This window comes from Aphelocoma coerulescens, chromosome 12, assembly GCF_041296385.1.
Source record: "Aphelocoma coerulescens isolate FSJ_1873_10779 chromosome 12, UR_Acoe_1.0, whole genome shotgun sequence".
NCBI lineage: Eukaryota > Metazoa > Chordata > Aves > Passeriformes > Corvidae > Aphelocoma > Aphelocoma coerulescens.
This window is the reverse complement of record NC_091026.1, coordinates 14,097,289-14,112,052: the sequence shown is the minus strand read 5'-3', so window position 1 is coordinate 14,112,052 and position 14,764 is coordinate 14,097,289. Positions and strand designations below refer to the sequence as shown.

The 14,764-nt window shown below is 40.5% G+C and overlaps 1 protein-coding gene across 3 annotated transcripts in view; it reads right to left on the bottom strand.

Moving 5' to 3' along the window:
- PTPRG (protein tyrosine phosphatase receptor type G) overlaps positions 1 to 14,764 on the bottom strand; it is a 402,469-nt gene that overhangs the window by 32,065 nt on the left and 355,640 nt on the right. For all 3 annotated transcript variants that reach the window (XM_069028207.1, XM_069028208.1, XM_069028209.1), the window contains one exon: positions 11,986 to 12,077. In XM_069028207.1, the coding sequence (XP_068884308.1) occupies positions 11,986 to 12,077 (92 nt within the window). The remainder of the gene's footprint in view (positions 1 to 11,985; positions 12,078 to 14,764) is intronic.

The following is a 14,764-nucleotide window of genomic DNA, read 5'->3' as shown; positions in this document are numbered from 1 at the left end:
ATTCAGAGTGAAAGATCTTTGGCAGCTAAAACCTCTAAGCTGTCACATATGCTTTTCTTAGCAAAGGGTATGAAGATCTGTATGTGTAAATGAGGTTCTACTTTGGCAAGAATTTTATAGATCCCTGACAATCTGATTTCTTTCCAGCTGATGGCAGTTAATATTGACCATGTCATTACTTCTCTCCTTTTATTTTATAATGGATCGCTCTAAGGTGGCTTTTTGCATCTATTGACATTTTCAGATCTCAGTCAGCTCCTTCTATTTTATTTACAAGGGCCAATTATTAAAGATATGTTTGCAATCTGGTCACCTCACAGTGCAGTAATGCTACTTTAATTAACCACATGCTCATTTACTGAATAATACAGAATTCAAAACATTTGACTTCTGAATGCTCTTCTTAGCAAAAGTTGCAGCCTGCAGAAATGCTGGCATTTAAAAATATTTAAGTGATAACATTTATTCTATATAGTATTGGGAATATCATCATTTCATAACAACATTTGTATCAATATTTTCACAACCAAGACATTTGAATGGAATGATATATAGGAACAGCAAGAATCTGTAAAACAGTATTTCCTCTTCTAAAAAATAACCCACACATCCTAGATTTCCTTGAAAATAACTTGTGCTATGATAGCAATTGCATATAATCTCACAAGAAAAGTTCCATAGTTATAATTTAGGTTTTTTCCTTGCATAGTTTTAGCTCAACTGAGACCAACCAAGATTGGCTGCAGCAGACCAGTGTGTCCAATTTTGTAGAAGGCAGAATTTAACTTTAATTGCAATCTGAAGCAAAAAATACATTAGAGATAACCTGCTCTCCAGTCCATTGAATTCCCACCAACTTCAAGGATGGGTCTGCACCAGAAATCCATGCCAAAGCATGGTTAGTTTTCTTTTTATCATCATCACTGCATGGTGGCAGTAAGTCTCCACCTTTATAGCCATTGCTACTTCACTTCTCTCTTGTTAACTGTCCTTTAATGCTTCTCCTCCCTTTTTCCTCTTCTGCATTTTCATTCTAACTCCCTCCAGAAGCCTTAACCCAGTGCAGTTTCCTACCCTATTTGATAACGGGTAACAATTACACATTAAATAATTAAATAGGAAGTATTTTTGACATATGACCTCACTGGGTGAGAGGGAAATGAAGTTGCCCATCAACTCAGGAAAACCACATTGGAGCAGCTACAATTGTTACACATTAGAAAGATAAAAATCAGAACCATGAACATTAGAAACTCAAAAAACAGTTTAAGGTTTCCAGCTTTCAAACTGGTGGGATAACACGGTCCAACATGGCCTGTGATGGTACAGGGACAGCCCTGAGGGGATGGGCAAACAACAGTGTGATAGGATGTGGCTCGTCCTCCCTGCACACCCACCTTGCCCCAGCTGATGGCCACAGAAAAGCAGCAGGACATGAGATAGAGCCTATCACATTAACCAGTGAAACAGGAGAATGCTGAAGTAACCTGGGCTGGTATTTTTCTATTCATGGCCTCCAACTCCAAACTCCTGCTCAGGAACACAAATCACTTTAGCTGGATACAGGCATGCTTAGCCATGGGCAACTTGCCAGGCCTCTGGTAGAATGTGTGCTAACACACTCAGCACTTGGGAATGGTCTGAGCTGACGTTATCTGGAGATGGCTGTGACCTTCTCCAGGAAAACCAACAGATGTAGCTAGATGCACAGAATCTGCTTTTCCTTTAGCTATCATTAGCCCAAAGGCTGACTAGGCCTTTTTTCCATCTTAAAGCAAATAGACTTCAATGACTGTAATTCATTTGGTCGATTGAAGAGATTAATAGAATCCTATAATGGCTAATTAGCAGCTCTCCATCGTTCTGTCCATATTCGCTTTTGCACCAATCAAGAAGCTGGAGTGACATTTGATATTGTCAGTGTGATCCTTACATTTTGCAAGACCTACACATTATTCAAAGAGAAGAGGGAAATGTTTTAATAACACACCTTCACCTCTAACACTGCAGATGTAATTACATTTCTGTCTAGTTTGGGTTTAGCCATCTGTTTTATCAGTGTCAATAAAGTGATTCTGGTTTTACTTCACTATGAAATATGAGCTGAATCTGGCACCATAATAATGTACTAACTCTTTGTGTTACACAGAGAAAGAAGTATACTCAGTTGGACAATATTTTAGTAATATTTTTTATAATCAGATACTACTGAAGCTGACACGTGGGGGGTTATGTTTAATTTCTGTGCTAAATATTTAACATATATTGGTGAAGTTCCCATCTTGACTTGCTGGCCCAAGCCAAGCACCTGAGAGGAGTATCAAATAAACTCAAATGGGAGCACAAGGAAGCTCATTTCCTGCCACAAAGAGACAACACCAAGAAGAAAATTATGTTTGTTTAAAAAAATGACTGTACAGGAAAACCTTTACTAACATCTCCTTTTTAAAGAAATGGCAATTGCCAATGCAGAATACTTAATATATTCCTTCATAAGACAGACACCTTCAAAAGAAGCCCAAAGCGTACAGAAGCAATACAGTTCGAACAGGGTTACATTTTAAGTTTGGATAATTAGTAATCCTACCAGGAAGGATTTTCCCATAGCTCCCACTTAATAAGCTGCCTTTGTAATGTTAAAGCAATAGGGGCCAATTTCAAAAGAAAAATTGGATATCCTATCAGAAATGACATTTCCATATAATAGGGTCTCAGATTCATTTTGATTCATTTATAGTCTGAGAGCTCACCAGATAGTTTAGTGGCATTATATTGGAATAGATGGGTTTGGGTCAGGAATTAATGCAGAAGGTCAAAACCAAAGTGGTTCCTCATATTACCCTTATTTAGTTTGGAGTTTTGGTGTTTCTGAAGACCAGATGTTTGACACATGAAATAATCTTGGTAAGAAAATTCTCCATGTCTTTCATTGTGTCTATAAATGCTTTCTGTTTTTCTGCTATTACCTTGCCCAGCCTTCTAAATCCAATATACTCCCTGCATCTTATGCCTTAATGTGAAAACTTATTTGGATGGTTTGTGAGTCCCTGCACTTCAGTCTCTCATTTACTAAGCCACCTGGATTCACGTGCCATGGCTGTCACGTGCCTTGGCCCATCTGCTCCCACAGCAGGCACTCACTGCTCTGTGCCATCCCTGCATCCCAGGAGCACCTCCATCAATTCTCAGCATATTCTTCACAGCTGTCTTCAGCCAAAGAACTAAGGGATCCTCCCACTGCCCTCTCCCTGCTTGGGGAGCTGAGCAGTGACCTGAATCCACCTGCTGATCTGGCTGATGACTGTAAGAAAATTGATTTGTGGGGAAGGGGAAGGATTAATTGTTGTTGGGGTAGATGGATTGATCCTACTCATTGGGATGAAGAATAGTGAAGTGGCAGGGAAACTTCTCTTTCCAAAGGCAGCACAAACCTAACTTGGCTTATGATCATTAAACCAGCGACATGGTTAGGGACATTAGTCCTCGAGAATTCACCCTCAACAGTGTATCCTTGGAGTTCTCATTTTCTGCAAAAAAGTCTTTCCAAAATATCTACCAGTAGGATTGTAACAGGACTGGATTTGACCTCTTAACTCACTGAAAAATAACATATCTGAAAAATGCTTTCCCATATCCATAGCAAACAAGCACCTTTCTGGTCCCAGCAACACTCAATCCTGGGATGCTCTTTCATCTTTCATGCTCTTACTCTCCATTCCTGGAAAGAACACTGAATGCAGTCACTGGATTTTTAAAAGATATTTATTTATTGTTAACCACATTTAGTGAAGTTTCATGGGTTTTTTACTTTTTCCAAAGAGGGATGGAAAAATTCTGCAAGCAGCTGGAATACCTAGCATCAATACTTAGGATGCATTTCACATAAAATGGAGTCTAACAGCTATTGCATAAGCTAAAATACTTCTCAGAGTGAAGGCTGCAGAGCTATGGCAGCAGGAATAACCATGTGGAGTGTGATATTCTGTCTCTACAAGAGTGGCTGATCATATAGAATACTGCAAGGATGAACAGCACACCTTTGGGCAAAATTCTGCCCCAGCAGAGGTTATTAAAAACTCCCATCAATTCCACTAAGATCAAGTGTCCACCTCTAGAGAAAAGCTTAGACAAAACTATATAAACCGACAGACTGAGCATCCATGCCAAAGTGCACATACTTAAAAGGGCCAGAAACTTCACATGGTGCTCAAATTTTGGCACAGACTGAATTTGAAGTGTCTGAGCAGACAGACATAGCCAGCTCCTGCTCTAAGTCACACAAATACCACGCTCTAAGAGTAATTCCACACGTAAAACAGGGTGGTGCCCAGTTTTCTTCAAACCCTTTTAGATTTAATGCAGTTGAATTATACACATTTATATTGTCCGAGCCTTTAATTCTGCAGGATACTGGCTTTCCTTGCATAACCATTTAAAGTAAGAATGCAACTGCAGCCATTGTATTTCAATTGGAATAATTAATCTTTCTGACTGATTGCATTTACTTGCTGTATAAAAAATTGACAGAAATAGAAGAACAGTTTTATTTGTATAACATTAGTATCAATTAATTTATGATAAAAAAAACTCATTAAAAACCTTAGTATTGAGAAGGTGTCTGCCTTCTGTGGAGATCATATCTCCATAAATACTATAAAGGCTATGCAGTAGGTTTCATTCTAGGTCATCAAAATACCTGCTGAAGATCTCTTAAGGGTGGCATCCTCCTAAAGTCACTGACCTCAATAATAAAGAAAAATTATAAATTAAAATGAATTAAGATGAATAAGAAATCATTAAGAGTTGATTACTGGGGGAGATATTCTTCATTAATGCTCACTTTTTTGTAATTATGTGTTTATGAAAGACTATTTTTAATAAAAACCACCTTTCAAAGTGAAAAGGCATGGAAAACACTTTGAAAACGTTCAAAAGTCCTGGAAAGACAGGCATGCTGAAAGATAAACAGGAGTCCTTTCAGCAAGATAATTGCTATCTATTTGTTATAATCAAGTCAAATGAATGGAAGGGCAGGTTTCTGATAAAGGGGAGACACATGAAAAAGCAGAATATGAAAAATCACCTGTGTAATTCTACATTCATCTAGCTACATTCATCTCTCTTGCTTCAAAACTTTATCTACTACAATGCTATTAGCCATCTGTCAGTCAGGAATATAAAGATGCTAATGATAAAATTTTATATGTGTCAAAATAAGAGCTCAGTTTAAATCTGCTTGTACAAAGATTAGGTTATTTTTAATTATAAATGTAATAGCAATACACTTCTTCTCTTTAAGCAAAAAGCCGATTTCAGTCCAAGAGAATGAAATAATGTGAATTTTTCATTAGTCCATACATTAAACATGATCTTATTTGGTATTGCGAGCTAAGGAACACAATTTTAATCTCACACATTTCCATCCTCAGGTCCCAGTTCCTGCCATCAGTTACACACAAGCCTTACATTTGAGCACATAAAGATCCAACTCCAGGGCTCTGCCTCCCAGTGTGAAAGCTCTCCAAAAAGGAACTATCTGCATTTCACATGGCCACCATAAAAACATATTCTTTTGTGTTGTAGCCAACTCCTGAAGCCTCAACCTGAAGTACCACAACTACATATCATACCATAAATTCCTCAGCATACAACTGCAGGAGCAGGGTTGGTGCCAGAGTAAAGGAAGGTGGATGTTCCCTAAAATACCTTGATATTTTCTTGGCTTCAGAGGATGGCTGTGTTTACTATATTGTGTTCGTGAATTTAATTGAAGCTGAAGATAGGTACAATTCACAATGTGGTTCTGGAACATAAATCCACAGGGAGTAGAGAGCAGAAATAAAGTCTTAAACAGCTGAAGAGCACCACCTCTGTGCTCAGTGAAGAGCTTCATGCCCTTGAGAAAGAAGTCCTTGGCTGCAGTTAGTGCAGTTCCTGTACCTCACAAGGCTCACTGTGCTCAGTGCACTGTCACTGTCACGACTGCAGACGTATCCTGGGCTCTGCTCTTTAGCTCTGGGTATGCAACTTGAGACAGCCACACCTTAGCAGAAAACAGTAAGATACCAAGCCTGTGTTGGGAACCCTGTCAAATGAGATACTCATTACTGTCTCTTAATGAAAACAGTTTGTCAGAGGGTGGATGCTACCAGAACACAGCAGCTGAGCGTGTAAAAAACACATCAAGTCTAACCACTGACATTTGTCACGGAAGGTTCAAGGCACTATTCAAGTTACTGAAGAGCTAAGAATTAATAATATGGACTCATGGTGGGACTCCTTGTAACCATGAGGAGACAGAGGGAAATGAAAGAGGATCATGGGTGCCCTGGCCTTCACATCCTGGTGGGTGTGAGGTGGTCAAAGCACCTTTTCATTGCTATTCCTCTATTTCCTGGACTTGTGCACCCACACTGAGACATTCTTGAAGCATAAATATTTCTCCATCAGATTCCGCCACTAGTTTTTTAAAACACATTATTAATAAACTCCACAGATAGTTAAAAAATTAATGTACTGCCATTTAAACCTAAAACTGAACATACCATGATCTGACAACTGGGAAATGTTTCTTAAGTCTTGTAGTCTAGACATACCTGAAATGATTGGCATCACCTCTGAGAAATTTTACTTACACTAAAAATATAAGATGTGAAATACTTCTAGAAAATATGGTAAATCAATCAGCTGCATTGGCCAGCTCTTTTGTTCTTTATGATCTGTGCTTCTCTGGACTGTAGTCAAAACTACACAGAGTTTTCCCATCAGGTCAAGCCTCAACTACCTCTACACTGATCTCACCACAAGTTCTACTGACATCAGTGCCACAGCATCCATTGTACCCATGGGCTAGGCAAGGAACCAGTAAAGTCACAACAAGATGCAGAACAACGCTCCACCCAAGAGCAGGAAAACTCTGAGACAAAGGAGAGGAGAAGGCTAGAAGTGGAATTTGTATTTATTTCACTGTTTGATATCATCTAAGTTGCACAGAGCTGCACTGATGTCAGGGACCAGGTCTTGCTAGGAGGAGAAAGGAGAACTGCAAAGGGATGCATTTTGGTTTCGTGGTTGCAAAACACACAGGTCTGCAACTGTGATGCTGCTGTTGTTGTACTTTCCCAACTCTACTGAAAAGTATCAAGTCCAGAAAGATCCAATAAGTCAGTCAGATACTGACCAGCAAAAGAGAAGGCCAAACAAACAGAAGCAGGAGCAGCTCTGCTGAGAGAGATCTTGCCAAGACCAAATGTTTTAGAGAAGCTATCCAGGCAAAGATCGTGGATACAGTATTGCTGCTAGCAAGACAAATTCTTGCTAGCAGCAATATTGTATCCACAAAAGATGATGTGTATGTGGCCAAAATTAACTGAGCATGGAGGCAAAGAGAAGATCCAGAGAAACAATTTTGTTGGGTTGAACGGCAGGGGAGTTTTCAGAAATCTGCCATTGATTACAGATGCATAACTGTTAGGTGCAAGGCTTATACAAGTTGAGATTTATACCTCAGACATAATATCCAGTGGGTGACTCAATTAATGATAACTCCTTTGTCATGTGTTTCTCTAGATCAAGCAGTGCAGATAATTGTGAATAATGATAATGATTTGGATCTCAGAGAGAATTTGCACAGATAAGCACACACCTATGGGTGATGTGGCCTCCTGCACAATAATTAAGGACATAGCCAAGGGAAGGGAAAGAGAAAATGGATAAAATAATTCCTCTGCAAGAAGATATTTTTAGATTTCACACCTTAAAAGTTGTACTGTGTGCCTATAGCAGGTAGCTGGCAGACTGATTTAGCACTCATAGACCTGAGAAAACAGAGGGTTTGCAGAAACAAGAGCAGGACATTGTGCAGAAATAAACACAAATGCTACCTCTGATGGTGCCAACACATCATGGAGCAGAGTAGTGGCACACAGAAACACCAATGCTCTACTGAAACCTCGAGCTGTGTCAGGACCACGCTGTGCCTGGCTCCCAGACATGTGACAGAGCCACACCTGGGCCAGGACCAGACAACTCAGACCTGCTCAGTTCCCTCTGCCCAGAAGCTCACTGTGTGCTGAGATGGGTCTTGGCAAACCTGCTGAACACCTTCAGCCACCCTGCTCTAAATTGCCATCAGTGTGGCTGCTTGCTCTTAACCAAGAGCGGAAGTTGGCCCACTGAACGGTAGGAGGTAGAGGCACAGTTCCACAGGGACCTAGTCAAATTCCTCTTGTAGGAATGGGGTTTCACAATCTAACAAGGTTACTTTAAAAAACTTGTTTCTGTGAAAATGACACTTACATTTTGCTTCTAGTATCAACAAGGCAAGTAAGGCTTTCTCACACCCTGCGGCAGCTTCCAGAGGAAAAGTTCAGAGGCTCATCATTTCATCAGTTGCCAACAGTTCAAAAGAGAATTTTGTCATTTCATGTTCTTAAGGCATTTCAGTGGGCTGTCTACGTGGGAGCAGCAGCTGATGTCAGGGAAGACTCTCATCTAGCAACAGGTATATGGCAGAAAACAACCCTCTTCTACATCTCCAAACAAGGAAAATGCCTTGGAGAGCTTCAAGATCTTTAAAGGCAGTATCTCCCATCTTTGGAAAAAGCCAACATAGCTGGAATTTTTCTCTACTAACTTTGAGCCTCATTATGGCTGAAAGTATCCATGTATTAACTATTATCCCTGTACAGGTAGTAGGTAATACACACAGAGTGAGGCACTTACAGACTGTGATTTGGCTTTTGGTGGCCTAAATAGTTTTAATGCCAGTGTCAAGATCGTCAAATTCACCAGTTCATTCTCTCTGAATGTTTTCTGGGCAAGATTCAGCTCCAGATAAAGGGCCATCCATCTGGATGTCTGCATGCAGGTGTCTCTGTATGTCCATTATATCCATAAAAATGTTATCATTAAATTGGGAATTCAAGGGTTGGATTCACTTTTGCATCCAACTAGACTAAACCTCTTTCTAAGGCCCAGTTCTTGATGTACCTTAACGCTCATCAGCAATCCTTGCAGATTTTTAATTACAAAGCTGCTCAAGGTGTCCTGCAGCATTTGCTCAGGGGGTGCCTTAATCTTGTCATATGTGAAATGGAGTGTTGGCCTTTGCATATTAAGTGTTTCAACATTTAATTGTTAATTGTTTAATTATTGCTTATTCAAATTACCCATCAACCCAGTTGAGAGTTATTAAGTTACAAAGTTATTTCGCTGATTAGTTGATTAAAGAGTGTTTTACATAATTTCTCGTTAAAAATCCCTTGTTAATAAAGTTCCACAAGTTTGTTCCCCTCTTTAGTCCCTAAAAAGTGTAAAAACCCAAAATGTCTTAATTCCTGTATGTGTCCAAGTTAATTACCCTGTTTTTAAGAGTTCTCTGAAATACTTATAACCCAGTTTTAGACCTTTTACCAAGTGTTCTTAACCTTTGTAAGTTTTAAGTGAGTTTTGAGCTTTGCCAAAAAGCAGACCTTCGAACTGACAGGGAGCTATTTTTAGAACCTGGCCGTTGGCCTGCAACTCAGCACAGTGGCAACCTGGAATGTTAAGGAGGACTTTTCCCACCTTTGGAGCCGATGACATTTTTCCCCGAGAGAAGAGGGAGCCATTGGCTAACTGAGATTACCTCACCTCAAGACACCACCAGTCATCCAGGACCATGGAGGCTGGACAGTGGGCGGTGATGGGTGGGACCCAGACTCTATAAAACTGCTGGGCACCAGCTCAGAGGTGCCTTTTTCACCTCAGATGTGCTGCTGGTGAAGGCCGATGCTGGGAGCACAGGCCTCTACCTCTTTCAAGAGGCAGTTTAACCATTCTGACTTTGGGCTAGCTGAAGTCACCCCAGTGTTGTAAGGTCTCTGCCTTGGGACTTTTGAGCCGGTTTGGCCAACAAGGTCTCTAAATCACTGCAGACCTGGATTTTTTTTTTTTTTCTTTATAATTATTTTGTACTTGCAATTTTTTTTTGCCAATTGTTCTTTTAATAAATTGCTCTTAATTATTCTAATTAATAACCAAGAGTCGTCTCATTCCTCACAATCTGCAGTGCCCCTTATCAGGAGTGAGCAACTCTTTATCAGCATTACTGAGTCTGAGCACGCCACAGTGAGCACAGCAGTGACAGTAGCATCATGTTTCTCACAAAGCTGCCGTGGTCTCACAGCCTGGCTTACTCTAGTCACAGGAAATGTCCCCAAAAGACAATGTTCTCTTCCTAGTCACTTTCTGCTATGTGTCAGAATGGCTGCTGCAGAAGCATTGGTGCACATGCTGCCCTGACAGTACCTGCTGCCTGCATGGTTTTAATGGAACTTCTTCAGCCTACACTACAATTAATATGAATGCACTCCAGTCTTAATGGACTGACCATCAAAACATCTCTGTGCAACAGGAAAGAACTGCTGTCTCAATAACACACACAGCAGCATGAGAAGATGGAGCCTTCTGCTGATTTCTTTTATCTAAGAAAAAATTGTCTCGATTGCAGTAAAAATACTACACTTTGGCCAAAGAGGTTTCTCTCTGAAGGGAGAATTTCTCTTCTCCCAGTGCCTTGTAGTCATAATCCCCGGGGTTTTGAGAGTGCTGTACCAGAGTCCAGCTTAGCCCAGCCTCCCCTTCCCCACAAGCTCCAAGGAGGTAACACATGAGAGCAGGCATGGTGGGATCTTTGAATTGACTGCCACAAGCAGTCCCTACAGGCGTTTGTTCCTCTTGGTTTCAGAGTATGAAGAATGGAGTTCTCCAGCTATTTAAGTACTTCTGTGAAAACTAATCACTGATGGTCTAAGATTAAAACCTGTCACCTCCTGTTACCCAAAAGGAGAAGGATGACTTCTTGCTAAGGACATGAGGTGGCCAGGACATGCATTTTAGTCTCCAGTAGAAAGGAGAGAGGACAATAAAAGTGCATTTTCTTTATTTTAAGTGGTATAGCATCAGACTGAAAGGAAAACTGCCTAATGCTTTCTGCAGGAATGTAATAGCTGACCTTTCTTACTACTTTCCCATGGGTACTTGGAAAGATTCTTCCTAGAAATAAGTCACATATGTCTACCAAATAAAATCAAGGAAAATATAACTGGACTCTTTCACTTTTCTAGGAAGCAAGTTTCTTCAGTGTCTCAGAAAAGGCTCTGAATATTTTTTGGTAAAATAAACCTAATCAGCTACAGATTGAATCCCAGATCAATGATGCAAATACAGACTATGACAAGGGAACTTAAAACACCTTCAAGCAAGACGTACAAGCAGACTGAGGTCAATACAACATTTTTGGTATCTTAATTCTGCCTGTGAGAATGACCATCATCAAACAAGGCAGCTGCTGCAAAGGCTACAGTAACATCACAGCTTCAAGGCAGCAGCATCCTGCACTTAATATGCCTCATGAAGAGAGAACAGCACTACACTCTGCTTCCAGCATCACTCTCAGTATAGCTGAGAGGAGAATTTGACCTTTGGTAACTTTATTAATACCAAATTAACAGATGGCTTTGGACTTAGGGTTGTTTGCTTATCTCTGTGTCTCACTGTCCTTTCTGAGAGCCCCAGACTCCACCTCTATACACAGTGAAAGTCGGGGCAAGGCCCCCAGTCTCAAGAGAGCAGTGGAGGTGAATATCCCTCCTCTGCAACCTGCCCTGGTGGAGCAGCTGGTTTCACCCTGGATGCAATGTCTCAGTGTTTTCAAGAGTTGTTACTCATGTTTTTGACATTTTGCAAAGGTTATTCTGAAATTTCTATTAAGACAAAGTGGGAGAGGTGCCTACAGAAAAAGAGGCACTCGGAGCCCCATTACAAAGCACATTATTGGCACTCGGAGCCCCATTACAAAGCACATTAAATTAAATGAAGCAGCACAGGTACAACAAATTTCTACCAAAACCCCAGGATTTATCACAAGCATAACCTTCTCTTCTTTGTGTAATTAAACCAGACTCCAAGTAGTACAAACACAGGAGATTAAGCCCGTCTTACCTGGAATAGGTATAATGGGAATACTTTCATTGGGGACCACACGGGGGGAACTGCTGTCCTCCACATAGAAATGAGCAGTCTGAAAACACTTTCTGTTAAAGAAAAAAGAAAAAAAAATAGATTCAGGGTGTGAAAAACTATGCTCTGAAAAAACTTTTGCACATGTTCTGTTTCTCCATTTCTGTTCCATACTTTCAGATGTTATAATTTTAAAACATCGATACATGAAAAGATATGTTTGTTTTCTACAATTACAATCCTAATTCCAGATTCTGGTGTGCTCTAATTCACTGACATCTGACATCCACCCATCATAAATGCCTTACATATTATTGCTAAGTACTATTGAATATGAAATTATAAAGGTTAGTGGCTGCAAAACAGGTTTCAAATACATCATTCAGAAAGAAACTCTGCACACAAGAAACACCTTCAGCATACAGTTCAAGCCCAAATCCACCTAAGACACACAATTTTCAGGGAAAATACACTTACTGTAAAGTTTCTGCTGTGTAACAACCACCAGTAATACAGCATCTGTAACTGCTGCATATCATGATGTTCTGCCATGAAAGTTATCCTTCAAACATTAGGTTTTTTTGTTTGTTTGCTTTTTAACACTAATGCCATATAACCTTCATCTCATCCTCCTCCTGCAAACTTGTATTACATATGCTGGTAGAGAAAAATCCAACAGACACTTCTCTTGGGCCCCAGGACTCCTCTCTAAAAAGGTCTATAAAGAAGAGCTGAACTTAAAGCCACCTGACTCTTTTTTACCTGTATTTAATGCAAAGCAGAGAGCACAAGCTGGTCATCACAGAAAATGTACTGAGCAAAATAACATCAAGAGATCCGGGGAGATTCTGCATGGTGATATTAACTGAGGCAGGGTTTTCCAATGCCAACGTCACTGCTCATTGCTGACTTAATGAGCTGCTTGAGGCTGGAACTGAATATTTAATAAGTCTTGCTTGGTGTGAGCAGCTATTGTGGCAGGAGAAGTGTCTGTTCTCATCTGTCGAGGTGCTAAACAATAGCTCCCCAGTGCAGAAAGATCCCCTTCACTGCTGCCCTTCAGCTGCTCCGCAGTACCTGGGCAAAGTTTGTGGGGACCTGGGGAACTGTGCCTTTGTCAAGCTGCAGGTTCCCTTGCTCAAACATATTTGCACATGTGGCTTCCCAGTTGCTGCCTTGCAGTTCCTGCAGTTTGCTGCTCCACAACTCGGCATTGTGCTCTCCATGCAGAGCCCATCAGCAGAGCCAGCCCCGCACACTTGGGTAAAGTCATTTGTGCTCCCTTTGTTTCCAACATCCATACATGCCAGGGAGAAAAAAAGTCACTGAAAACCAAACCAGTCTCTTAGGTGAAACCAGGATCTAAATTATCACAGGTGCTTGCATTCCGTGCATCTGTGCTTTCTAATGCACAGGCACAGTGCTCTGTAACACAAGCACAAGCTATGGCAGCACCAGTACAACTTAAGAATACAGAAGCAGAAGAGAGTGGATTTCACAGCATGGAGTCACTGTCTGAGAGCAGCTTTCTACTTTCAGGCATGATGGCTTGCATTCTGCTGAAGTTATATATTTAGTGAGTATACTTTTGTTAAGAAACACCATAAAGTGAATTCACACATGAGGATGCAAGATGTGCATTAATCTCACAGCATTTAAAAGCATGGATTGAACTCCCCCCCACCTCACCACTTGCTCCCTGTTCTCATTTTTTTTTTGGCAGCCTTTATTTTGGACAATGCAGACCCTGGGGGCACACAGCAGAATAAATCAGTCACACATAAAGAAGAAACAATGAATATGAAACAGGCAAAATGCTCCTGATTTTGATGTATTTGGGGCTCTTTCCCTTGAGTCAATACTACGGAAATGCTTGAATGGCTTCTCCTGGTAATGAAGACCTTAAAAAGGTGTTTGATAAAAAGACAGACCTTTATGCAGGGATTTACAGGATTTTTTTAAGCTGATGATATTGAAGAAAAGCAATTATTTTTTGTTAATTTGTTATTTTATATTTTGAGAGGCTCTGAGAGGCTGGCATTATGGTTTTATACACAGTCATGAGATGGCTTTTTCTTAATAGCCTGAAAACATGTAATTGTGTCAGATAATCATACTGTGCAATATTTTAAGGCCCATGATGGCAATAGCTGAATATCCAGCCCAGAGCAACTCCGCTGAGCACAATGTTGGGTTAACAATGTCTTAAATGAATATTTCACATAGTAAAGTTTGCTACAATCATTAATGTAATTAAAAATTCTTCATTTTAGTCCTGGAACACTTTCTGCAGCTGTTTTGCGAGACACCGAGTCACAAACATCACACTCTTGTCTAATGTACATATGTAATACAGCACTTTCATTACTTTACAGTACTGGATTTGGCACGTTAGGTGAAGGCCTGTCTGTCAAACTCTTTTTTTTTTTCTCTACTCGCTCATAATAGCTGTAAATATTCTAAGTTTAGCCTTTACAGCTGAGCTCACTGCACACAGGACATTGCATCCCTGTCCTGGTGACTCCTTCTGTGTCTCAGATCTTTAAAGATCTCTTATGGGTTTAACAAACTCGCTGGATGAATTTTCCAGCAAGTTCTGCTTACTGGGTCTGTTTTCCACGCTGACATCTTTGTGCAGCTCCAGGGGGGAACACACATCTCAGGGTGCCAGGCAGATAACTCCAGTTTGTATAATGCCCATTCCTCCTGAGTAAGGAAACACCTGGTCCCAAGTAGAGCCTTCTGGAAACTCATGTCTGGT